This window comes from Cyprinus carpio, chromosome A17 (genome assembly GCF_018340385.1).
Source record: "Cyprinus carpio isolate SPL01 chromosome A17, ASM1834038v1, whole genome shotgun sequence".
In the NCBI taxonomy this organism is placed as follows: Eukaryota; Metazoa; Chordata; class Actinopteri; order Cypriniformes; family Cyprinidae; genus Cyprinus; species Cyprinus carpio.
The window spans coordinates 11,923,291-11,949,540 of NC_056588.1; the positions used below are offsets into that span (position 1 = coordinate 11,923,291).

General features: G+C 37.0%; 1 protein-coding gene across 4 annotated transcripts in view; it reads right to left on the reverse strand.

Moving 5' to 3' along the window:
- Positions 1-224: 224 nt before the first annotated feature.
- Positions 225-26,250, reverse strand: part of LOC109081171 (serine-rich coiled-coil domain-containing protein 2-like) — a 32,750-nt gene continuing 6,724 nt past the window's right edge. The window contains exons 4-12 of one of the 4 annotated variants that reach the window (XM_042774104.1): positions 23,754-23,853; positions 20,589-20,691; positions 19,367-19,511; positions 19,117-19,182; positions 18,402-18,500; positions 17,068-17,178; positions 9,574-9,655; positions 7,697-7,736; positions 3,762-3,960 (exon numbers count right to left, since the gene is read on the reverse strand). In XM_042774104.1, the coding sequence (XP_042630038.1) occupies positions 3,900-3,960; positions 7,697-7,736; positions 9,574-9,655; positions 17,068-17,178; positions 18,402-18,500; positions 19,117-19,182; positions 19,367-19,511; positions 20,589-20,691; positions 23,754-23,853 (807 nt within the window). In that variant the 3' untranslated portion in view covers positions 3,762-3,899. The other 3 variants (XM_042774105.1, XM_042774103.1, XM_042774106.1) reach the window with 3 other exon arrangements.

Here is a 26,250-nt window from a genome sequence, read left to right on the forward strand (position 1 = left end):
TCTTCAGAAAATGCTTAAGTTCAGCTCTTATTTGTTCTTTATATTGTCAAGGCTTTTATACAAACAGTGTTTGGGGCAGACTTTGAGGATATTAGATGATTCTTTCCTAATGTGTGGATTCACTGTATAATGAACAGGGTGGCATAAAGCAGCCCTGAAAAGAAAGAGCTGTAGCAATCCACACAAATGAATGTCTGACACAAAAAATAATGCAACAAAGAGTGTGAATCTTATTCCTTCACTTTATTAAAGTCTCACAACTTCCACTGGACCAGGGCACACAGGGACAGAACATCAAGACACAAACAGCCAAATAAAAGTAGTTGCACACAATAAGACGACAGCAAATCAAACAAGTCAAAAAGACCACAGTCTTTCCAGTGTCGAGGTTGAAATGGGTCATTTAAAGTGCTTGAATTCATTCCTCTTTTATTAAACATCTCTTCTGTCCATACAAACAGGTTGGCAGCTGTTGGATTTATGAAGCTACAATGGAGCAAGGATACCATTCTGACATTGCTGCATACTCTCTGGTGAAAAAAACAGCAAGACATGAACTATATGAAAGGAAAAATTTAATTTAAAAAAATAAATAAAAAAAGGAGTTCATGGCAAGTGTTTGCATGCTATCAAAGAATCGTTCAGGTGATAAGAACCGAGGAGGTGGCCAACACACATGGGCTGCAAGTCATAAATGTATTTTACACAACAGTACCAGGTCTTTGTATGAGTGCATTTATTTTTGCAATTTGGAAATATAATACCTGGTATTTTATTGGTGCAGTTAACTGTTCATGTTTTTTCCACACTGCGGCTCCTCAATGGTGATTTGTTAAAAGGAACCGGCGTCTTTGCAGATATTCTTGAAACGTTGCAGTTTGTTGCATCTCCATCTAAAGACAGTTTATCCAAAACTGAAAATGTCATTCCAAACCTGCATGTCTTTTTTTCTGTAGAACACAAAGGTATATTTAACTACTTGTTAACTGTTACTGCCCATTTGATCACGCATGCAGACAGGATCATTTTTGTGCCATTTCAACTTTGCCCATTGAATTTCATTATATAAATATCTACTTTTGTCTCCCACAGAAGTCATCATACTTTGGAATGACATAAGTAATTTTTGAGTGAACTATCCCTTTAATTATATACTATTTTTTTGTGTATCGCCTCATTTGTTAACATGCAAATGAAAGAGAAGATGCTCCGATCTGTAAACTGACATCTCCTTGACAAGAGCGATTCACCTCTGACCACAGCAGACAGAATCAATGTACTTCTGCGACTTTGCATTAGCAAGAAGACAGCGTATTACGTGGGACCTCTCCTCCTTTTAAAAAGAAAGAGAGAAATACAAACAAAGTGCCTCCAGAGCATTATAAAACAAGCCCTCCATTGATTTTATGCTTAGTATAACCACAGAGTTGGGTGAGAGAGAAACACACACAAATAAATATCCTTCTTCTATTGATTTACTTTAGCTGGTTTTAGACATGGCTGCCCATCTCTGCTTAGGGTGTGTTTAGAAGTATGTGGCCCAAGTTGGCCCTTGTATGGTGGGTAAATTGAATCACTTTTTCTTGAGAACAAACATCCACTTTGAAGGTATATATATTGATACGCATACACGCTCTGATACATATACTGCAAAACACACAGAGGTGGGTTCTTGCATATTTAAAATCATGGTACAGATAAATCCATGTGCTTCCATGCAGTGGATCTTGTTGTATATTTGTGTATTACAGTGTGCATTATGTATCAAGGCATGCCAAAAGCACAAAAACTCAAATTATTTACAATCTTATCAACCTTCTGAGACCCATTTATGTAATCTGACCTTAAGAAAAGAGAAAAATTTCCCTAAGGAAACCAAACTAGAAACCATCCTCATTAGAAAATACTTTCTGGTAACAAAAGCAACCTCATCAAATCAATCTAACATTATGGCAAAGGACAAATTGTCCTATTTTTCCATAAATTATACTGTTTCAAGTATCATTACTTGCAGAGCCAAAAATAAGTTAGTGCAACATCAAGACAAAATTTTTTTCAAAAATTAAGAACTTGCTCAAGTGGGTACTTTTTATGTACATTTAAAGTTTCACCGCAAGAGTATTTCTGCTCCAAAGACAAGGCAAAAATGTTATTCCTGCAGCACTGGAACAGACTGAACAGCTTAATAAAGGCATTTTAACTGTAAACATCTTAATAATGTATAAATAATTAAAAAGCATTATAACAATTTTGTATGCAACTGAAGTGTGTGTGGGGGTGGGGGGTGAAAAAGCAAGTTTATGCTTTGAGCATGCCATAATCCATAAAGAAAAAGAACCTTGTTAATACATAAGACATAAGCCTAATTAAACTGAAAATCTGCTGATCATGACTGCAGCCAAGGTGAAAATAAAGGAAGCACTGACAGTGTCGTGCGTGCCCTCCTGCCAAAACACTGTGTCTATAGGTCAAAGAGACTCTGCTGCACTGAAAAACAAGACATACTTTAGGAATGAAAACGATAAAAAAAAAATGATTTTGTAGCTTGCACTGTTTTCTTCATGTTTATGTGGTGAATTCAGACAAGGATGTGAAATGAGGCATAAAGTAATACACAAACAGATCAAACCACAGCAGACTGAGAAGTTTTCCTTTGGAAACTGGAGAGGAGACTTGGGTCACATGAAATAATGACTCTCTCTTTAAGACAAGATCTGTGAGGCTGCGTAGAAAATATGCGTTTTCGCAGTTAAACCTCAGGAGGTTGGTGATGTAAATGTCATATTCACCCACTAAATGAGTTGGTCTCCTGAGGGCACACCGCATGGGGAAATAGCCAGACACTGAGGGTGTCTTGAATCTCCACAGGCAGTCCATGGCACAGCACTCAAGTCTTCTTTGACGTTTATTGAGTATTAGTAAAAAGACTTCTCTAGTACTCAATTTCTCTGCTTTTGCCTCCTCCTTTAGACTGAATTTCTGTCTGTCATTCTTTCCTTCAATTTGTCAATCCATCAGGAGCTCAGCTAGATTAGAATGATCTTGTATGGATGACATTATCGTGAGTGGTAAATGTTTCTTAGTGGTTAAGGAATTATGATGTGACTTTTAGCGGTTTTGTGAGACAGATTCGCTGATTGTGACACTACTTTTTTTTGCATAGTTAGATGCGATAGCTTAGCTGCTTTGTTTAGCTTAAAACATTATCTAGCCACTAACACCACCATCTAGTGCAAGCCGCATGTGTGATCATGCGTTCAGGGAGGTAGCCTTATCAGTGTCTATGGCTGCAGCTGACCCTCAGTGGATCTTTGGCTTTGTAAGTCTTGTGGAGACGCCGAGCGGTACCGAAGCATTGTGTTGTGGGTCAGCCTCACTCCTGACCACTGCTGGCCAAGGCTGGGATAGCCGGCCGCGAGTAATGATGTGGTTCCCTGCACTGAAGCATGGCAAACCTCTGGACAGAGGAGGAGGAAGAAGCTGGTGGACCTTGTGGTTCACTGAGGGTCCTGGTTTTGGGTTTGCCCCACTACCGCCCCCTATAGACAGAGCAGGGAGTGTTACCCATTTGTGTAGACGTGGAGACTGCAGGACACACGGGCTGAAGAAGGACAAGGGGTGAGGTGTCTGCAGGAGTGTGTTTTGATGGCTTTCAGGGGTCAGTCTCACAATCTGTTCTCCAGCCCCTGGTGAGTCATTCTCATTGTCGTCCTGTATGCGAAGGTGGGTGCTAAGCAACCGGCTCAGCTCTTCTGGGTCAGGCAGAGATTTCAACTCCATGTGAGGGTCTTTAGCAGGAGGAAGAATTGGAACGGTGCAGGCGGCTGGAGGACAGGACATAAGAGCCCGTTCCTCTTCGGTGGAGGCATCACTGTGGCCCCCGGTGGGGACTATTCTTGCTAGTTTTCCCTGGATGAGGGTTTCGTTGGGGATGTGACTGATGGGCTGAAGTATTTGAGGCTGCAGAAGACAAAACAGAACATTATTTATCACAATAATCCAGGATGGAGATCTGTGATCAGGGGCTACAATCCCATAGTCAGTGTATGGGACTGATATCTGTATTTACTAACAGGTGTGACTCTCCTATTGTCCCATTCATAGAACAGCTTACAGAAGCAATTATAGCAATACTCTATAAAGGGATTTTAACTGACAGCAACTGTTGCTAGTCCTGTTCACACAGCAATGGTTTGTCAAATTCACTTATAAAATTTGGCTGCAAGTCTAAGAAATTAACTAGTCGTTTAGGTTACAGAGTGTGGTTATCTACTTTAAAACCAAATTGTGCTTGAACCAGGGTTGTGCACAATACAGTAATTAACTGAGAAGGCCTTTTAACTTCCAATTCAATTCCTGAATTTAAAATGAGAGAAAAAAGGATGAATTTCGGTTGCATAGAAGTAGAATTCAAATGAACAAGAACCTAAATAAATTCATTAAACTGACATTTTTAATTACACTTTATTTTGGGGACCAATTCTCACTATTAACTAACAATTAACAGACTACTGCATCAATAAACTACTAATTTGCTGCTTATTAATATTTGGTAATGTAGTTGTTATGTTTAGGTATGGGGTAAGATTTAAGGCATCTAAAACACGGTCATGCAGAATAAGGCATTAAAATGTGCTTCGTAAGTACTAATAAACAGCCAATATAAAGTAATATGCATGCTAATAAGCAACTTATTAATAGTGAGAATTGGTCAGTTGGCTGTTGAGTTGAGAACCAAATGTGACTGTAATAGAATCGTTTTGGGTGGATGAGCACGTATGAAGACTACTGTGCACCATGACAGTGGTGTAAGTCCTTGTTTCCTTCTCATTCACTCTCTTTGTTTCTCATGGGCTGCAAAAGAGCACAGCTGTACTGAAACCACAGCACCCCCTACTGGCTAACAGTGATTTCATGCAGCCTGCCACATTTCTATTCAGCCGGAGACCATTTGTGAGGTTTGTATTATCTCCAGATACCCTCACAAAACTATTTTATCACATGCCATCAACATGGTCGTTCCTCACTTGAACACTGAACAAGAGTACAGTGCAGGTACAAGGGGGTAAAAGCGTGTGTGTGTGTGAGTTTATGTGCAGGTGGTTTGTCAGCTAATTTAGTATTGTGTGGTACAGACAGTCACATCCTATATGTGACATCACATAGACTCAGGGGTGCAGACACATGTACGGACACCTGCAGAGAACTCGTCCATAATGCATTCATCTCTGGCCGTCTCTGTCTCTTAGTGAAAACAGATGCGTCTCAGGGACTGTAACTTTTTAAACTCTGTAAGAACTTAAAGCCCCATTTACATAGATCATCCCTCAAAATGCTGACAGTCTGACATTATTTTCCGTGCCCTTTTTTCTTAAATGATGTGGACTGACATCATGTGAGCTTCACTGTCTTCACTCCTTTCGGTATTTGTTGCATCACTCCCCATTTGCATAAATGCGAAACCTCTCAATGGTAAAATTCCACCTCTGTTACCAACTCTGAAAACAACAGAGAGAAAACGACACAACTTTGACGAATAACTCCTTTACTATTTTCAACAATGCTTTCAGAATCATTAAAGGAACTAAATGATTAAAACAGATATTAATAAGCTGTTTATACCAATAATTGATTTGCTTCAGTCAAGTTGCCCATCCAATTAATTTTAATGTCTTGCTTTATTGCTGAAACCCCCCGTTCCAGAGGATGACATTACCGTAAAAAAAAAAAAAAAATTAACTTTATTATTTGGTAGATAAATTGTTTTAGAGGGTAAAATATTTATTGAACAGTGGTGTACTGTTATCATCTTAGATTGTCATAATGCTGTTTCTACACTCAAGGCCACACTCAAGGACACTTTTTACAGTAATTTTACTATGGTTAAGGTATGTTCTTAAGCATGATGCAAAGATGAGTACCCAAAATACTCTTAACTGTGGTAAAATTGCTGTAATGAACAGCCCACAGCCTTATTGTTTTTATAAAATGGCAGCAACAGCATTATGATAAATGACGCCAATGTTCAATAAACAATTTGCACATGATAAACAATTCTTGTGCCAAGAAATATAGTTCATTATACTGACTCTAGGCAGTTTTGCAACATAGCAACTTTAATATAAAATTCATCACAGCTGTTTTTATGTCTTCAAACAATGCTCATCTAATTAGAATTTAGAGTTGAAAAATTCTGTTTCATAATACAATACTAACATCATAAAAACAAAGGAATCATGCAGCACCAAACAAACAACAGCAACAAGACAGTAAAATGAAAAACAACAATGGCAAACAGATTCCATGCTGCTCTGCCTTTGTGGACTGATTCAAAATCTTTGTGAAACCTAAACTTTTTAAAGGGGTTTCTGTATAAGTACCTGAAGCATCCGATATATTTCCAATAGAATGAGGACCAGGTTATAGATTGAGTCTTTACAGAGCAGGGATCAATATTAGGCATGGCTGAGCAGACCAATGCCGAGTTGTCACTATACTGTACTTATGTTAATCTTACTGATTAGTATGTCTGAAAGGAAAAGTTACTATAACACCACTAGAGATGAGGATGTGCCAAATTGCAACAATGACTTGTAGAATGCTTTCAAGACTATCACAAATCAGTAATGCTTTGCACTTAATGCCATTGTTTTAGAATTGTTTAGAAAAACAATATGAATTCTTAGCTTTCACACAGTTATAGTTGCATAATTTCCAGCTAGTGTTGCAAATTATAATTGTATTTATTTATTTATTGGTAAAGAAAATCTTAATGTCTTTTTTTTTGTGTGGGGCAAATAATAATTTTAAAATAATTGTATAGTTTTTTTGTTTGTTTGTTAGTTGGTTTTTTTTTTGTTGTTTATATTTATTTCTTAGGTTTTTTGTTTTTTTTTATTGATTAGAATTATTTTTTATTTTTGTTGTTTGTTTGAGCATCTATATTTCAAAGAAGAGCAGGGAGAATCAACTGCCTCCAAAATATTTCACAAGATAACTTCGTAACACGATTGCTGGATATTACAACAGAGAGAGCTGTAATAAAGTCTGGCTTTAATTCAGTCATTCGTCTTACTGTAAGATTTGGCTGATGGAATGTGGCCATTTTGATAATAGAAGAGTTTTTAATATCCTGAGTTTGTAGAAGAGGAGGTTAAAATGTGAATCCTGAAGGAGTTATCGGGTAATTTTATTTTAATTGCCCTCAAAAACATTTCAGTGTCTCCCTGTGCAGTCACAGGACCAAGGACAATTCCACTATGGGCTAATTCATTGCTTGTGTGTATGTTTGAGATATTTAAACCCTGGTTCACCTGTGCAGACAGATGATTGTTTGGATAAAGTCTCTGGGAGCAGGCTGAGAGAGATGGTGGGTCTCCCACAACACACCAGTAAATAAACACTGTGGCTCCATCAAAGCAAAGACAGATCTGACACAACCACAGCAATCACAGCCCACGGAAGAAGAGAGGAGCAGAAACATTAGGACTTCATATAGGTGGTTTGGGCAAAAAAAGTCATGAAAAAAAAAAGAGGGGGAAAAGTCTCATGCCAACTGTATTTTGTTTTGTATGTGAATGTTTGAAAAAAAAACTGAATCCATGCTTCAAAAATAAAGCATGAACAAAAGCATGCATCGGTCATTCACGTCATGTGACCATGCAAAGGCTGAAGCTTTTAGTAGAGGTTACTGTACCACACTGTGTCGCGGAAGTAATGTATAAGATGCTCCACCCCTGTCCCGGAGTATTATGGGATAGGCAGAGGGGGAGAAACAACACAGAGCACAAGTTCATCCAATCAGGAAATAGAAAGAGGAAAGAGAAAAGGAAAAGACAGAGAGGAGAACATGGGAAGAAGACAGACCAGAAAGACCGGTGGAGTAAAAGGAGAAAGGAAGAGGGTCAGATCTGAGTAAGACACCAAACACAATCTGACATCTGCTCTATCCGAACTACATCAATGTTTACAATCTAAGACATTCTCTCAAATGATCACAGCTTTCTTCTTGCAAAATGAAATTACTACAAAACTAAATTACTGCTGTCCTCACTTATTTTTCATGATATATGCCAGAATCCTGCCATGGGCTTAAAAAAGTTGTGATACAGCATAGTAAAGACTATACAACTAAATAAATTATTGTGCACACACAGTTACACTATCTTCAATTTATTGCAAATTGAACCTTACTGAAATTTACAGTACTGTAAAAATTGTTGCTAAAAATCTTGGTATAGCAACAAGTTTTAAGTTCATTCATATGAATTTAAAATTCTGGAAAGGAGATTCCTTTAAAGCGGTAATTGCTTTTTTTCCCCTAAGTAATATACTTTCTCTAATCTATGAAAGCTCATTTCCACCACTAAAATAAAAATAATTATTTAATACAATAGTTTATCTTTACAATGTTATTATTATATACACAATAAGATTGTTTTTGAAAGATGTCTCATATGCCCACCAAAGCTGCATTTGTGTGACCAAAAAATACACTAAAAACAGTTATACTGCGAAATATAAATAATTCACCTTTTGAAGTAATCTGTAATGAAATTTTAAATGTAGTATTTTAAAAAGTAATTTACTCCTGTGATGGCAACATTGAGTCTTTAGTGTCACATGATCCTTTAGAAATCATTCTTATATATTAATTTGATCCTCAGGAAAAAATTGTGGGGAAAAAAAGGGAAAAAAACTTGTCCTGCTTATTGTTTTTTGTGGAAACCGTGATACGTTTGATTCATGCTAACTCTATACCTTTGAACGGTAGCATATACATCTTATTTTTATTTTTTCATTATCACAATGTATCAGATTTATTATTTTAAAATAACGGTTTTCCACACCCATTCCTGTTTAATATGCAGACAACTATAACCAATTATAGCCATTTGTAGGTTGAATTCCCTATGGTTTTTGCAGCTCTATTTGATATGACATGCCAACTTCTAGCTCAGTCAATGGGATGAGTTTGAGACAGTGCTACCTGTTTATCCATTATTAATTATATTCAGAACAATATTCATAACATTTAACATTTAAGTAAATGTAAAACAATTTAACTGCAGAAATAAAATGCTCTTCTTCTATAGTGAATCCTATTACTCCCTCTCTCCCTCTAACACACAATCTATTAAACCTGCATGTGTTCATGCTGTTTCAGACAACAAATGTTGGCTCTTCGACTGACCGCACTGGTGCACAGCAATGTGTATCCAAAATCCCTGCACAAACACACCTGAAGACAGGGCACAGCCATCCACACAAACGCACTGTGGAACGGATGGTGTGATCCAACCGGTGCAGTAACCCACCTAGACCTGACACTTTCATCTGTCTCACACCACATCTTCTCCTACTCTCTCTCTCTCATTACACTAATATTCTATTTATACAGCCCTGGCTCACTGCCTGTTGTAACTATATTGTGTATCTATCCATAAACCTATAGACAGACAGTATATGAAAAGAAGGGAAGGAAACAGCAGAGAAAGAAACAGAGGATGATGGAAAGAAAGCTGATCATTTTGCCAAGGGAATGGGGTCAGATGTCAGGGGTTAATGACTCACTTTGCCGGCGTTGAGGCATGCTGGCACGAGGTGCAGTCTGGTACTGGCACTGCCAGGGAGAGAGGAGAGGAGTGGGTACAGCCTGCAACACACAGAAAAACTGTGACACACACACACAACACCCGCACAGCTGCAGAGAGACAAACCCCAGTGAATCTAGACAAAACACACAGTTTAGAAAGAAAAACTTTTCCCATCGCAGAGAGAAACGGCACACATTTCCTCTATGAAGACAAACTACCATGAATATCTGAAGATTAGACTGAAATATCAGTGAAACTAAAGCATGCTAGAGAGCAATCACACAATATGTGCATGCAATATTCCTAGCTTACCACATAAAGATCTCATAGATATATCCTATATATGCGTGTAAAATGCACATCCACTGGGGAGATTTCTGATATCAGATCTGTTCTTAAACATGTATATGTATCTTTACATCTAATATTTTGTCAAGCTCAACCATAATGTTGTGAAACCTTATGAAATTTTACTTTACAAAACTTACTGCATACGGTTTAGGGGCACCTTTGGGAAAATGCTGAGAGATAAAGGCAAATAAAATGTCTCCGGTTAATCACGTAACCTCGGTTCCCTGAGATGAGGGAATGAGACATTGCATTTGCTAATGCTTATGGGGAACCCCTTCCTCCAATACTACTGAAGCCTTACTGAATCACACCAGTAACACTGGCCAATGGCGTTCAAGTGTGCAAAATATGAGGGGCTGCTCTCTTTATATAAGGCAATGCTTGGACGTCATTCATTCAGAATCTTAACTGAAGTAACTTGACATTGTTAGATCCTGACCTAGGTGACATGGCCGTAAGTGCAATGTCTTGTTCCCTCATCTCAGGGAACTGAGGTTACATGAGTAACCGGAGACATTCCCTTGCAATTCATAACTTTGACTTTGAATTTACTAATGCTTATGGGAAACGTATAAAATCACCCCATGTTACAACGACGGATCCTGGCTCAACTAAGTATGTCAAGTTTCACATATGGAGTCATAATGAGAGTGGCAATGATATTGGTGCTCTTTAAACAGACAGTCCAGTCTACAGGACATGGTCAAAACCATGTCAAAATGGACAGGGGGCGTCAGCTAAAACGCTGCTGCGTCACATAGGGGGTGGACTTGACACTGGTGAAACACTGGTGATGTGAAATGGCTGTGGCACCGGTGCCATCACTTATAAATCAGTTAAAGTTTGTTAATTTCAACAAAATCATGTGTAATAATGCAATGGCCGAACCAGTGCAAAATGAGTAAAGTATGATAGTGATCAGATATCATAAAAAACGTGATGAACTAAATCAATACAAAGTGATAAGTTGATATTGACAGCACTGAATTGGTGGTACATTAATACAGGTGTGTATACGACCTGGTTGAAACCACTGAGGCATGTACTGTAGCTCAGATCATTGCAACAGACAGTACATCTGTGGAATGACACATCTAAGCTATAAAACCTCACAAATGTGTTGGGTGATGACCAACCTGCCACCATGCAAATGTCCTGAATAGATATGCTATTTGCCCATGCCCACAATGATGCCATTCCTCAGGAGGAGTGGCCTCGAACCCCTATAAGATATTCCACACCTTTAGAGCCATAAGCCAAAGTAATTGCATCAACAATCCAGTGCAGCAGTCTTTGCTTGGACATAGGCAAGCCTTTCGTGTGCCCTCCAAAGCATACAAATAGCTGCTCTGAGAGCCTGAACTGTCTAGAGTGCTAAATATCAATGTGCAGTGCACGTACATGGTCTCTGAACAAGCGCTTCAATAGCGTGCGATTCAGCGGTCTCCGATCCACAACTGGGCAGAGTCCGCCATCTTTCTTTGGTACCAGAAAATAATGACTGTAGAAGCCACTCTCGTGATCTGCAAGGGGCACGGTCTCTACAGCACGTTTTGTGAGTAGGTTGTGTATTGCCTCTCGCAGAACTGAGCCATTCTGCTCCCGTACAGTGGACATTAAGACACTGCTGAAACAGGCCATCCTGCGGAAGAACTGAAGCATGTAGCCGTTCTTTATTCATTTCATAACCCACCCTGATACACTTGCTGATTTTGTGAATTGTGACAGTGGTCCGAGGTGGACTGCACACCATGAGGGCTAACTCGCCATTGGGGAGGGAGGAGTTTGATACCATTCAAACATGAGTGAGAGTGATGGGGTGAGGGGAGTAAGAAGAGGAAAATCACTCTGATAATGAGGTGAGTTTTGTATTTATTTATTTTTTTTAAAGACTTTATTGCACTGGATAGTGGAACAGTCAAAACACAAACATGAAAATTGTTCTTGCCACCCACAACAGGCAGTAGGCATGGTGAACACACACAGCGGAGAAAGCAGACTTCTTCAGTGGCTCCTCTTCAGTGCTGGGTGCAGCTTTCCTCCCCCGAGGGACAATGTCAGGAATGCGTCTTTGTTTGCGTGCTGTCTCTGTCAGGATGGGGCATCTGGGTCTTCGAGCCCTGCCGATAATTCAACCATGGCTGTCTTGGCCTCACCGCCAGTTCATGTTCGCACCAAGCAGCAGCAGAAGGGATGTTTGGTCTTCCTCCGCGCTGGCTGATAAGAAGCGAGAACACGCAGGAGGGTTTGCGCAATACACTTTGGCAAGAAGTGGCTAATGGCTTTCGACTGTTTTTGCACTTCAAAAAAAGCGCTCTGTTAAAGTCTACACCGCCGCCATGAGGGGTTCATGGGTGCATCCAAAAGGGCCATCTTGTTTGTCTTTTAACTCCGAGTAAGCCACAGGTGACAGTCTAGCACCACAAGATTTCCCATGTTTCCCAGTCAATCACTCGAGCTGTCACCTGACAGATCCACATCAGAAGCTCGTGGCACTTTCCTCCTCGGCTAGAAAGAGGCTGCAGAGGAATAGCGCAGCATGGCAAAGAACGATAATTGACTTTGACTTAAAAAGTTAATGGGATACTGATCAGCACAACTGTATATTTGGGCTTGCTTTTAACTCATGTCTGTAAAACTATCTGTACTTTTTGATAGTATGTTTACAAGTCCAGTTATAATCGAGTTACAGCAGGTTTTTTTTTTTCTAAAGCAAACTCACAAGACCATGGCCAATTGTAGTTCAATTAATGTATACATTACCACTGGGGTCAATTATTTATTAAATTTTTTAATAAAATAACACTTAATTAATGCAAGGATGCATTAAATTTATCAAAAGTGACAGTAAAGTGACAGTTACAAATTATTTATATTCTAAATATTCTAAATATGTTTTTGAATTTATTGAAGAACCCTCAAAAAAATTATCAGTTTCCACAAAAATATTTAGCAGTACAATTATTTTCAACATTGATAAAATAAGAAATGTTTTACTTGAGCCCCAAATCAGCATATTAGAATGATTTCTGAAGGATCATGTTACACTGGACTAATGGCTGCTGAAAATCAGCTTTCCCAACACAGGAATAAATTACATTTTAAAATATATTTAAATAGAAAATGGTTATTATAAAATTTTAATATTTCACAAAATTACTGTTTTTACCTTTTTATTGACCAAATAAATGCAGTCTTTGTGAACATAAGAGACATCTTTCAAAAACATTAACAAGTCTTACTGACCCCAAAAACCTGATTTAAGTCGGACTTACATTTTTTATATGACATATGAAAAAAGACAATTACTGTTCCAATCAAACTGAAATAGAACGATATTTGGCTTTGGCTAAACAACAAGTAAATGGGATATTCATCAGCACAACTGTATATTTGGATTGCTATTAACTCATGTCTGTAAAACTATCTGTACTTTTTGACGTACTCAGAGACTGCTGTTTTTTTATTATGGTATGACAGATTTCAGATTCACCCACCCCTACACAGCACATAAGAACAAGTTTCTTCCTGTCTAAGTGGGTTGTTCCTGGCCAGAATAAAGCTGTAAAGTGGACCAGTCAAAATGCTGGATCAGCAGGACTCACTTGATGCTTAAATGAACAAGATACAGCACATTACTGAGTATGCACTCATTGTGCAATTTGCAGATTTCTCTTAAAATGGCAGTGTGTAGACAAGAATGATATGTAATAGCTGTTTTACAAGACACAACTGGGGTAAACAAAATATGGTATGATATCTGGTACATAATTAATGTACAAGATGTCATTTACACAAGTAGGACATTTTCCTGAATCAACATCCTTTACAGGAATGAGTCCAATCAACCAGTCATCGTCTGCTAAATTTAGGCATTAATTTAGCATTACGGAAAGAGTGAAATCTATGATCGACTGAAAGGAACATTGTTCCAAGGACAACAAATGTAGTCCATCCAGAAACATGTCACGCTTGTGGTAAACAGAACAAATATTTGAGTGTTTGAGTTATAATAAAGCCAGCAACCACTGATTAAAAATTGTTAACATTCTATACAGTGTTTGCAGTTTTGTGATAAGTAATAACTGATCATTGATAACTTATTTCATAATAAACTCATTCAAAGTTTAACTTTTAACATTTAACAACAAAAATATCTTCATTTTTGTTTCGAAGTCACAAACAAAATGAGGGTGAGTAAATTACGATACATTTTCTATTTTTGGGTGAACTATCCAGTGGTCGCCCGATATATCGCCAATGCCGATATTTGCCATTTTTCAAATATCGGCATCGGCCGATAAGTTTTTCTGCTTGGCCGATCTGTTGAGGCGGGACTTTTATACTTACGGCGCTGAGAGTGGCAGCACCTGAACAACCAGTGCTAACATTCTCCCTCTTGTTTGCTGTCCTTAACAGTTCTGCCTAATACAGACAGAAGTCTGTCCAATAATCAGATAGAATGGATAACAAAGGAATTAATGTATACAAAAAGTATTATAACGATTGCTTTTATATTATTAGTAGGGCTGTGCGATTAATCAAAATCGAAAACACGTATCAAGAGCTCCCTTATCAGTTCTGCTTTCAGTAGGCCTACTGGAGAATAAAAGATATATTCTTAGATGTTTTTATTAGTACATGAACATTATCTTGCACATTTTATCTCTCCAACAGATTATAATTTGAAAGAAGTTTATAATGCATGTTCGCTATTCCCTATTCAGAAGACCGCACACACTGCCTGTGTCTCTGAATGCTTCTCATACTCGCTCCTCTCTGCCGCGTCTCACGGAGGAGCCGTTTAGCGTTACACTTGCCGCACACACGCAGCCTGTCTCGCTATGCTCATTTATACTCTCACATGGCTCCGCACCGCATGTCTCCACAAACGCATATGGCAACATAGACGAGGCTTGACGCACATGCGCAACCTGTGTCAACTCGCGCCTGGCTCCGCATTTTAAACGAGTGTAAATTCAGTCTAACTGCTTTGCTAATTTCACTTGGATGAAATGAAACATTCAGCACATTTTCCACTTGTTCTTAAAATCCCAAATACTTAAAAATTATTAAATCAGCCTATGTACCCTATGTAATACTTTAATAATTGACCCACATGCAAAAAGTAATACAGTTCTTTATTTACACAAAATAAACTAATCTTTCCTGTCAAATTCAATAATTAAGTAAATTCTGTAAAAGTAGTAATACAATTATAATATTCACTGCTAAAAAAAAAAGCAAAAAAAAAAAAAAAAAAACAATAGAACCCCTCTCAAAATACAATAGAAAATGTAATGGATTTAAGGGTTATAATGGGAATTATATTGGCTTTAATCTAAACTATAATGGTGTTTACTGGTATTTGATGGATTCTATTGGTGGGATGTAATCTAGCAGATGGGAAACAATAGAACAATAGTAATTCCTATTGGAATAATGCCCAAAACACATTACAAAAAGGAATTTTGGAATTGTTTTAATGGAAACCATAAGAATTTCTGTGTTGGTTTCTATTGTTTTGTTTTTTTCAGCAGGGTAACGATACCCATAAGTTACTGTGCTGCACACTATTGACAATATTAAGCTGAAGCTTGACTTTGCAAAATTAAAATCGCAAATCAAATCGCAATATGTCAAAAAAAAAACGCAATTAGATAATTTCCCCAAATCGCACAGCCCTAATTATTAGTAATAGAAAGGAAAACATTATAATACTTTCTCGTTTGCCGTCAGCATTAAGCAAATACGCATTTATATCATTTAAACAAATCTTCGAATGACTAATGAACATTTAATTTCACAAACCTTACAAACTTAGTCGAATCCAGCTGTGAGATCTTGTGAAGTGTGCAATTTTATCCAGCATGATCGCGTGTTCCCTGCGTGACAGTCGGTCCGTGTGAATTGAATGAAATTTAAACTTTAAACTTGTGATTTCAAATGCTACGCTTTATGCATTTGCCCACTGTCATATTCATGTCATTTTCTCTGTGTGCTGTATGTAAAATGAGTGTATCTCTGGCTTTATTTGAAAAATATGATTCCCAATGCACACAAACTTCCCAGAATACTGAGTGCCCTGTTGCTTACGGTGTTTACTTCATTTTTAATTATATTTGTATTAAATATTTATTTGTGAAAAATACTGTCATCTAAAGTATACGTATGTTTATTTTACACATTTATTTTTTAATCCATTGTCAATTTCAAATTTTTTAAATATTAATAATAAAAATATATATTTGATTATATGGAAAAGAGCAGCAGCAATCTTCTAAATTTCTTCATTTATGTCCCACAGAAGAAAGTTGGTGAAAATTCATATACTCTAGGTGGTGAAAGTCATACAGGCAAAGAAAATGAAACTTTGAACTCTTCATTTTTCAAACACTAACATGTATGCAAACTGAACACAAGTTGCCCTGTTATCTCCAATCCCCAATAACTGTTTATTTCTCGCTCTCATTTCCACTTCCAAATTCTCATCCATCTCTTGTTACCTCCGCAACTCTCTCTCTCCTCCCTATAATCTCTCCTGATTTCAGCTTCCGCCGTGTGCTGTTGGCTTTACTGATTGTGTGCCGGTCCTCAATAAGAACACGTCCACTGGTGAACTTCCCAGGCTGGGGCTCTAAAAGCTAAACCACCAGAGTAAGTGCAGTACGGCTTCACTTAAATAGGAGATGACAATCATTCTGCACTCTGTAGTAGATGCCCGGTTTCCCCTAGCAGCTGCAAATTGGCCAAATCGGCACCTTGGCAAACTAGCCTCAGCTCAGTGCAGCCTGCGAGACTGTCGGGCTATTTCACCATGAAAAATGAATGCGAGGGAGGAAAGGATGGAGGAAAGGGGAAAAAACATAAGGAATGTGTTGTCTGATTTGTCAGCACTGACAACACATTTGCTTCCCCCTTTTGTAAACAACTAGCCACCTATAAAGCCTAGAGAGGTTTAGAGGGAAACAGGAAATGAAAACGAGGCAGACAGCTCACCAAGGACACACACAGATACACTCGTCTCTCTACACTGACATTTTGGGAGAGTTTTGGGTGCCTTGATGATTCGATCAAGTTGACATGCACGTTGTTAGTCAGATAGCGAGAAATGACTCACAGTAGGGTGATGATGGGACGGTCGCCACATCGTCTGAGTGGATTTATCATGATGAGTTCTTCTCTCACCTTTGACCCCTGACTTCTGCTGATGACATTGACATCTCACCGGCTGAAAGAAAAAAAATCAAAGCAATAATAATTTGATTTGCACACATTCTAAAGAAAATATGAGTGGTTTGAATGTCTTATCCATTCAAAACTTGCTCCCATAATGCTAGAGTGCTGTGAGTAGTTTACAGGGCATCGTTAGTAGAGAGAACTTGATCATTATTGGTTTTCTTTTATGACCAATAACTATACCAAATTTTTATGTTAGCTAATTTATAGCGTTCTGATAACTAGTTTTGAAGAACTGATATTTTAAATATTTTATTTTTGACATAACATAACTACAAAAAACAATGCATTATGAATTTATAATAATAACAAAGTTTAATAAATTATTCATAATAAATTATTTTTGTCATATCTATATAAAGTAGTTTCGTAATTAAATTTTCTTAGAACCATTTTTCAGTGTTTTATTTTTGACCCGACAACTAAAAATCATTAAACAACAATGCATTATGAATTATTATAATGAATTATATATATATATATATATATATATATATATATATATATATATATATATATATATATATATAATAAAGCCATTTATTATTATTATTATTATAAATGGTTTGATACATTATTCCTAATAAATCATAATTTTTATATTTATGTAAAGTAGTTTACGATTAAACCATTAAACATTTTTCAAAACCATTTAAACAGAAAACTCTGAAATCAGGTTGTTAGTAGCAGCACCTCTCCTGTCACACAAATTTGAGGTATCATTCATGGCAGTAGCACAAGAAGTGATGGAGAGTTTAAATTGCCTAACCATTGTATAAGTAATACTGATCCTTGCCTTAACCACCACTAATAGCATACTCTTGTTCTAACGTAAAGAAATCTCAATTGCTTTAATCTTTGCTTTGCAATCAGCATTATGCAAAAGAAGTGAGCAAGTTTATAAGTACTAATGATATAATTGCTCACTGACAGTAATTGGGATTAAAGGTTAAAGTGCACATGTTGATGCACAATTCGCTGTTTTTATGGCTTGGAATGGTGAAGTTAATGAACAGTATGAGATGTGGGTTTGCTCTGAGAACATCTCATCCTGATTTCATCTTATTCATGCAGACATGGAGTTAGCATGACTTTAGAATCTTCAAGCAGACACTGCAGGCTCTGATTAGCCACTCATGTTTTATGTATTTTCAATAAATAAAAATGGTCAAAATGAGCGCAAGTGTGAATGTGTCAGGAATGGCGATGGCTCACAGATTGTTGATGCTGTTGATGAGTGAGTCGTGTAATGATTTTATCTTTATTTTTCAGCTCTTCCCTGAGATGTGCCACCTCCTTCATCAGTTCTTCCATCTGACACACACACACACAAAACAAATACTAAAATCATTAACAAAATATTAGATAGTATACACATAAATAACAAGAGTAAAAAATGGAAAAAGGAGTGCATAGCTGTTGGTGTCAATTTATAGGCCAAAACGGAAGACAAATTCACCATGGGTTCCCTCTGGAATTACTATTGGCTTTTTAGAATAGCAGTTTGCAATTTATGAATATAATAAGGTCTGTGGTAAACATTACTTGAGATTCAGAACGCTTCATTCTACCTCATAAATTACACACAGCTCAAATGTGAATTATGAAACTGTGCTTTAAAAACACAAGCTAGTACACTAGCAATCTCATGCACTTGTAGTTTTAGCCTTTATGTAGCAATTTGCTCGCAACATGCATTTTTAACAGCTTCAAAGTTTATGTTTTAAGATATGAATGTGTGTAATTTATTCTGCAGAACAAACCGGGACAATCTCTTCCATTATTTAGCAACTGAAAACCACATTTATAGATACACATTAGAAATTCCTGAGGGAGCCCATGGCTTGAAAATGCCAATGTTCTTTCTCAGGGTTTAGGACAGCAAGCTGGACAGCTCTATTCAGGTGGGTGTTTATGGGATGTTACGGACCTGCTGGGCTCTGTTGTCATCTTCTCTGGAATCCAAACTCTCTGGAGTAATCTCACCATCATCAGTCTACAAAAAATTACAATTTATTCAGGAGTTAAAATGCTCATGTTTACAACTTATCCGGTTCTTTTATTCTTTCCCTCTTTTTGTTTTACCCCATGCACATACTAAAAGCTGCTCAGAGGGTAACAGCTGGGTTTGCATATGTAAGTGCAAATTTGACTCTTACAGCTGTGTGTGTGTGTGGTACCTGCAACAGACTCTTAAGTTTGAGCAGCTGTGATTTGACAGATGAGCAGTCCTCAGTCATGTGCTTGAGAGTGAGTTCATCTAGCGCCACCGTGTGACTGTCATGCTGAACTGCAGGATACAAGGGCCGATGAAACCCAGCCAGCCTAAAACAGAGTAAGAGAGAGTTCAGATAATATAATTTATAGAAAGAAATACAAAAAAGAAACAAAAATCAGCATTAAAGCATAAAAGAAAAACTTTATTGATCTTTAAAACCAGAAGTGATGAATATAAACTGCAACCTTCAAAACTTTCGCTCCAGTTCAAAAAGACTGAAAAATCAGCTTCTTCCAAACTTCATGATTTCAACCAGAATGCACAGACTACTTAGCAGTCAGATTACTATTTACACAACAACAACGCCTTTTCAATGTTCAGGAAATTGGCATTACTTTTGAATCACCAGAAGATATTTTTATTCCTGTATATATCTGGCAATTAAAGTTTCCTTAATTAATGTGGCTTAAGTTAACAACTTCTCTCATATCATCATTCTGACTTCTGTTTCATCACTCTGACTAACATGTGTGGCATATTTCGGTGCAGTTGCTTTGTTAACTTGTCACAATCTACACTACCATTCAAAAGTTTGGGGTTTTGGAGTAAATTAACCAAAAGTGACAGTAAATACATTTATAATGTTGCAAAAGCTGATAATGCATTGATAATAATCATGTTTCTTAAGCACCAAATCAGCATATAACAATGATTTCTGGCAAAATGGCACTGAAGATCAGAATAATGGCTGCTGGGTACAGTTTTGCGGTTAGGGTTAGGCACAAAATTATAACGCACTATAATAAAAATGTAATTATATATATATATATATAATATATATATAATATATATATATATATATATATATATATAAACACGGACACTATGTCCATTCTATGGTAAAAATATAAAATTATAAAATATACTATTATATATATATTTTGTGTGTGTGTGTGTGTGTGTGTTTTTTTTTTTTTGTGTGTGTGTTTTTATGTGTGTGTGTGTTTGTGTGTTTTAAAAATATAAAAATATAAAAAAAATATAAAAATATAAACCCTATAAAACCTATGTGAAACTGCTCTTGATTCCGGTATGTAACAGCCACTTTTCATAATCCAATGATTTCCTGTTCTACATTTTTTCATGTTTAATTCAGAAATTTGTGTTCCAAGGGATGTTGGCACCTGTTGTCATGAGCATGATCCATTCCACTCCATCTCTGCTGTCTCCTCCTCCATTGAGTCGGCCGGCCTCCCCTGTCAGAGCGCTCAAAGTGGGCCATCCCATCTGCATGCACAGAGGGGTCAACAGCAGTCAATGACAAATAAACAAACGCATTGAACAACCGCCCACAATCCAATTCACTTTTAAACACACAATTCAGTTAGTCTCCAAGAAACACTCAGAAACAGACACACTCCTTAGAAAAAGAAGGTCATCTTTCTCTGGAAGGTCGAGCTCTTAGAGTTTCGATACAAAGCATTCACACTGCCCGAGGCGAGATACAGTATCAGGGCAAACTTACACTAACACACTATGAGGCACACGAAATCTCTCTGTCTCACACACACACAAGCTCTCTTTCAATCATTCTACACACTTCTAGCACAGAATAAGACCAGACAGAAGAACAGACAGAAAACTAAGCTCCAAAACAGACCTGCTACATTCCTCTTGTCCTTGCAGTCTGGTTCACTGCCAGAGCCTCAAAAACATGCTCGAAAAACAGTCCAAAACTCACCCACACGAATACAAATAACCTTAGAACTAAGAGCAGAGATGGTCTGTTTTGACTGACACATCCAAAAGAAAAGTTTGAAATGCAGCTGGACAAAAATTCCCCCAAAGTTATAAATTCCAAAGTTTTGTGGTGTATAACTCCAAAACAAAAGTACGTAGAAAACTTTCAAAAATTGCCAAACTTCCTACGACTTTCTCGCTGGCCAGCCGAGCATCTGCAAATCCAGTAACTTTTCCGCCCTGTTAAATCGTGGGTGTGTGTATGACTTTGTAAGTTCTGGGAACTCCCTGGGAGATTTGACCAGAACCAGACACGTATACAGCTGTAATCCCTGAGCCGTGGGGCCTTCAGAAGAGAAGGGGAACTGATGGTAGTGCTCTCGATCGAAGTCGGCACAGCCCTAGGGCAGGGTCTCCCCTCTGGTCACAGGAACTAGCGTCAAAACAGCAGGCCTTCCTGCCTGCCAAGAGGACGGATCAACCATGGAAGGAATGAAGGAGGGAAGGAGACAGACAGACAGGGAGGGAAGAGACAAGGGGGAGGGGGCTCTGAAGTCATCTATTCCCTCCACTGGCTCTTTCTGGCTCTGCAACCCCCTTCACATGACTGCAGGGCATGATGCCCGGGGCTATAAATACACACACACACGCACACACGCACAGAGAGCACTGTAAAGCTGACTGATTTACTGATGGCTCAGGCCAAAATACTGAATGTAAACATGACAAAATACAAAAACCAAGCAAAAATACACCAATGCTCAAAATAAAAAAAAATTTTAACATGCGACAAACAGCTGAAAGGACGGTCCCAAACAGTAAGGGATTGTGCTCGTCATTCCTGTACTCCTTCATTTAAATGTCATCTGTGAAGTACACAAGACTCTGGAATCTGCAGAACCCGTAACCACCCTGTGACCGCACTCGCACACTCTAAAAATCACACTCTGAGATTGAAGAAAACAGGAAGTAACATTAGGACATTCTCTTCCAAAACTGAGTGTTTATCTGAGAGTCACTCGGATGACTCAGTTCACATTCAGTATTCAGTATTTCTGGCAGGGGCTGTCTTAAATAGCAACTCATTCATGACAGGCAAGTAACACAGGCACTATTGTATGTCTTTACTGTTATATACTTGAATTTGTTTAACAGAACTTACCATTACAGGACAGCAATATACACTTCCGTTCAAATGTTTGGGTTCGGTAAGATTTTATGGTTTTGAAAGAAGTCTCTTATGTTCACCAAGGCTGCATTTATTTGATCAAAAATACAATAAAAAATGCAATATCGTGTAACAGCAATAACTGTTTTCTATTTTACAGATTTATGTGGAAGAAAACCTTTATGTAACATCACAATTGTCTTTAATGTCACTTTTGATTAATTTAATGCATTCTTGCTAAAAAAAAAAAAAAAGTTGAACTGTAGTGTATAATTTTGGATTAATAAATTATTATTATTAATAAATTTTTTTTTTTTTTTAAGTATTTGGCAATTGACGTGCAAAGTCAAGCAGTGACAGCAGTGTCTTTCAGTGTAACTTGCAAATCTTAGTCAACACTATTTTAGGTATTTTTCACATTTGTTTCCTGATAATTATTATGCATGCATTTAATGTCCTCAAATGAACTGAAAGACTAAATAAATACATTTATATACATTTAATATTTACATAATTATATATTTATACATTTAAAAATAAATATCACATTACAGCATTATTAAATTAACTGCACAGAAGCCAAAAGGTAAAAAAAAAATGGGAAAAAAAATATATATATATATTTGCACATTCATATGCAATAGGTATTTTGAACTAATATTTTAGGTTAATTTACTATAATGTTTTGCTGGGGGGAAAAGTACCCATATAAGCTTTAACTCATGATTCATCCCTCAAACACATCAAAAAACAAAGCTCCAAACAGCCAGCAGTCGTATAATAAATAATCAAGAAAAGAAGCCCTTCCTACACCGTCTTGAAAAATAATACACTAGCTTTTGGAAAATAAGTCCTGGGTTAGCCAGTCATGTCAGATCTCTACAACACTTCACATTCCACAAAACATGAATTCAAATACAAAATGATATACTAAATCCAGCTGAACTAATGATATACTGAATTCAATCACTGCATCACATTAAATTCATTCAAATCACACCGAGCTGAAGGAAACTCTAACATGGCCATCCGTACAAAAGTCATTCACATTCAGTATAGTGATTATCACTTCAATCAACATAATGATTAAAACTGATCAACTATCATTATCTATGCAAACGGAAGATGAATTAATAGATCAAAGATAAACGCAAGGATGATTATATTAGAAATTCAATTCAAGTAGACTATTGTGGTTACAAAGGTAAATATATGATAAACTCCTGCACTGGTGTTCAAAAGAATAAGACAGACATTTATTTATTTATTTAAGTAATGTATTAACCAGCTTTACAAGTTTTGAGAAAACTGATGCAGATGTGATTTTATTAAACTTTTCATATCTGTAAGCACTTTCGATGTCAAATAGAAGGCAGCTTTGGCTTAGTGAATGATTGCTGGTTATACTACTCAATAACACTGTATGTTTGTGTGTACTAACCATTTAGTAAGGCCCCGTCCTCTGACAGATCCACATCAAGCATGAGGTCATCATCTTCCAGGTCACATGAGCCAGTGTTATCCAAGTTGTTCAGAATGTCCTGTGTATGAGAAACAACCAATGAGAGAGAGTGTGTGTTCAATAGAGATGGAAAACTGCATTACATTTACCAGAAAAGACATTTGTGGTAATTCACTCACACTCTTTATGTAAGGACAATGACATAAAAGAAAGGGAATAAATAGATACAGCCACCAAAAGCTACATGAATACAAACTAAATGTTTTTTGCTTAACATGAAGAGCATATATATAAAAACGGCAACTTCTCGGACCATCTGATTATTTGAAAATTCAAAGGCACACCAAGGTGAAAATCAATATGCCTCAACAAAACCTCAATTTGTCCTCAGTCAGAAAATGAAAGAGGACATTTCAAGCCGTGTGGCATACACACAAGGGGCAGTTATCAGCTATTGCGGAGCAGTTTAATGCATTTTAAAGCGATTCTGAACATCAAGTCTGGCATAGAGAGTTCAAAAGAAAATAAGATCTTTGAATAAAAATGTTCTCCCATTTCTATGTGCTAAAATATGGTAAGAAATACCATAAAACAAGGCCTCATGTGGCTCATCTTAAAAGTGTGTTTCTCAAGAACCGTTCTGAATTGATTTCAAGGTTGGGAGTAAAATTTGAGAGCAGGAGTGAGTGTTAAAGGCCTGGAATCAAATTGAAAGGATATTTAGCTCATTTATTTCACGATTCATCATTTCCAAAACATACAAAAAATACTGCATAGCACTGTCATGTATCTACAGTCATTTAACCATTCATGTGCATGGAGAACAAAATTGCTTCTTGGTGATAAATTTACATAAATTGGAGTTACACTTCTGGAAGTAGGATGTCTTCAAAACAATTTTTTTTTTTTTTTAATTAGTCACTTCACATTTAACAAATGCTTAACATTGCACTAATTGCAGGGTCATTTACTATAGATCAATGTGGGGTTAAGTGTCTTGTTCAGAGGTGCAATGCTGGCAATGAATCTTGGTACTACTTCAGTTAAATGTTTCATGCCCTACTGTGGTTCAAACCTGTGCCCTTTGTGTTGCCAGCCCAGTCATTTAACAATTATGTTGTTAAATACAGCTTTTTAAATTGTGTTAATGAAAAATTCTGAAGGATAATGTGACACTAAAGACTGGAATAATAGCTGCTGGAGATTCAGCATTACTGATTTTACTGTATTTTAGATCAAACAAATGCAGCCTGAGTGAGCATGAGAGACTTTACTCAATATTACATTAAAATTATTATTACAGAAATAGTTTACTCAAAAATGAAAATTCTGTCCTCATGTTGTTGCCTTATGACTTTTTTTAATTGGAACACAAATAGTGAATTTTTAAAGAATTGGATGCAGACTGGAGCTGTCCAGTTTAAAACATTTTGTAAAAGCAGCATTAAAATGGTCCTAAAATTAGTCCATACAACTTATGATCTATATTCCAAGTGTTCTGTTGTCAAACAATGTTGATGTGAAAAACAAACTGAAACTTAAGTCATTATTTACTGACAATCTTCCATTTAAGTGGGCTGTTAATCTGCCAGATCACGTCAGTGAGAACTCCAGAAGCAGATCCGTCTGGTTTGTAAAAGAATAATTAAGCATTCGATCAGCAGATTCATTAAAAAGGTTTTACACTAAGGAATGATTTACTCATGAATCAGACATTGCTACTTATGTCATTAACGGTTTACAGAGAGCTAAGAAAGAGTCAAGGTTTTCATAGTATAATGACTTTATAATGACTGCTTCTGCCTTTTTATCCCACAAAATGGCTGGAAGACCTTTACTGTAGAGCATGAATCATATGGACCACATTTTTGGTCATTTTAGTGCTCAACAGTCCTGGCCATCATTCATTTTCATAATTTTGAAAATAACAGACAGGATATTCTTTAAGAAAAATCTTCTGTGTTCCACATAAGAAAGAAACGATATGTGGAGTAAATGATGACAGAATTTTTATTTCTGACTGAACTATCCCTTCAAGCTATGTTAAATACATTGGCTTTCCTAAATGGGGGACTTTTTGCAAAAATAAAAGTACATTATGAAAATTTCTGCATAATTTCCCATATTTCATATACAGCAGGGGAAAAAAAAACAGTATAAATATGCTCTCAGCATACTTTAGAAAACATTATCAATCATGCAACTGTGATACATTCACAGAACAAAAACATCTCTTCAAGTCATCTAAGATGACAAGACGTCCTCCAATCCCATCCATCATATAAATATGTACTTAAAAAGAGACAGGCCCCTCTCCTGGACATTAATACATACACACACAATGTACAGTCTTACAAGTTTACACGAAATGTGTATTCAAAGCAGCCAGAGTTCATACACTTCGCCTACACACACACAGTCTCTCAGGTCCCTCTCTCTCTGACTCTCTCCATGTATAAAGGGGCTTAGTCACGGC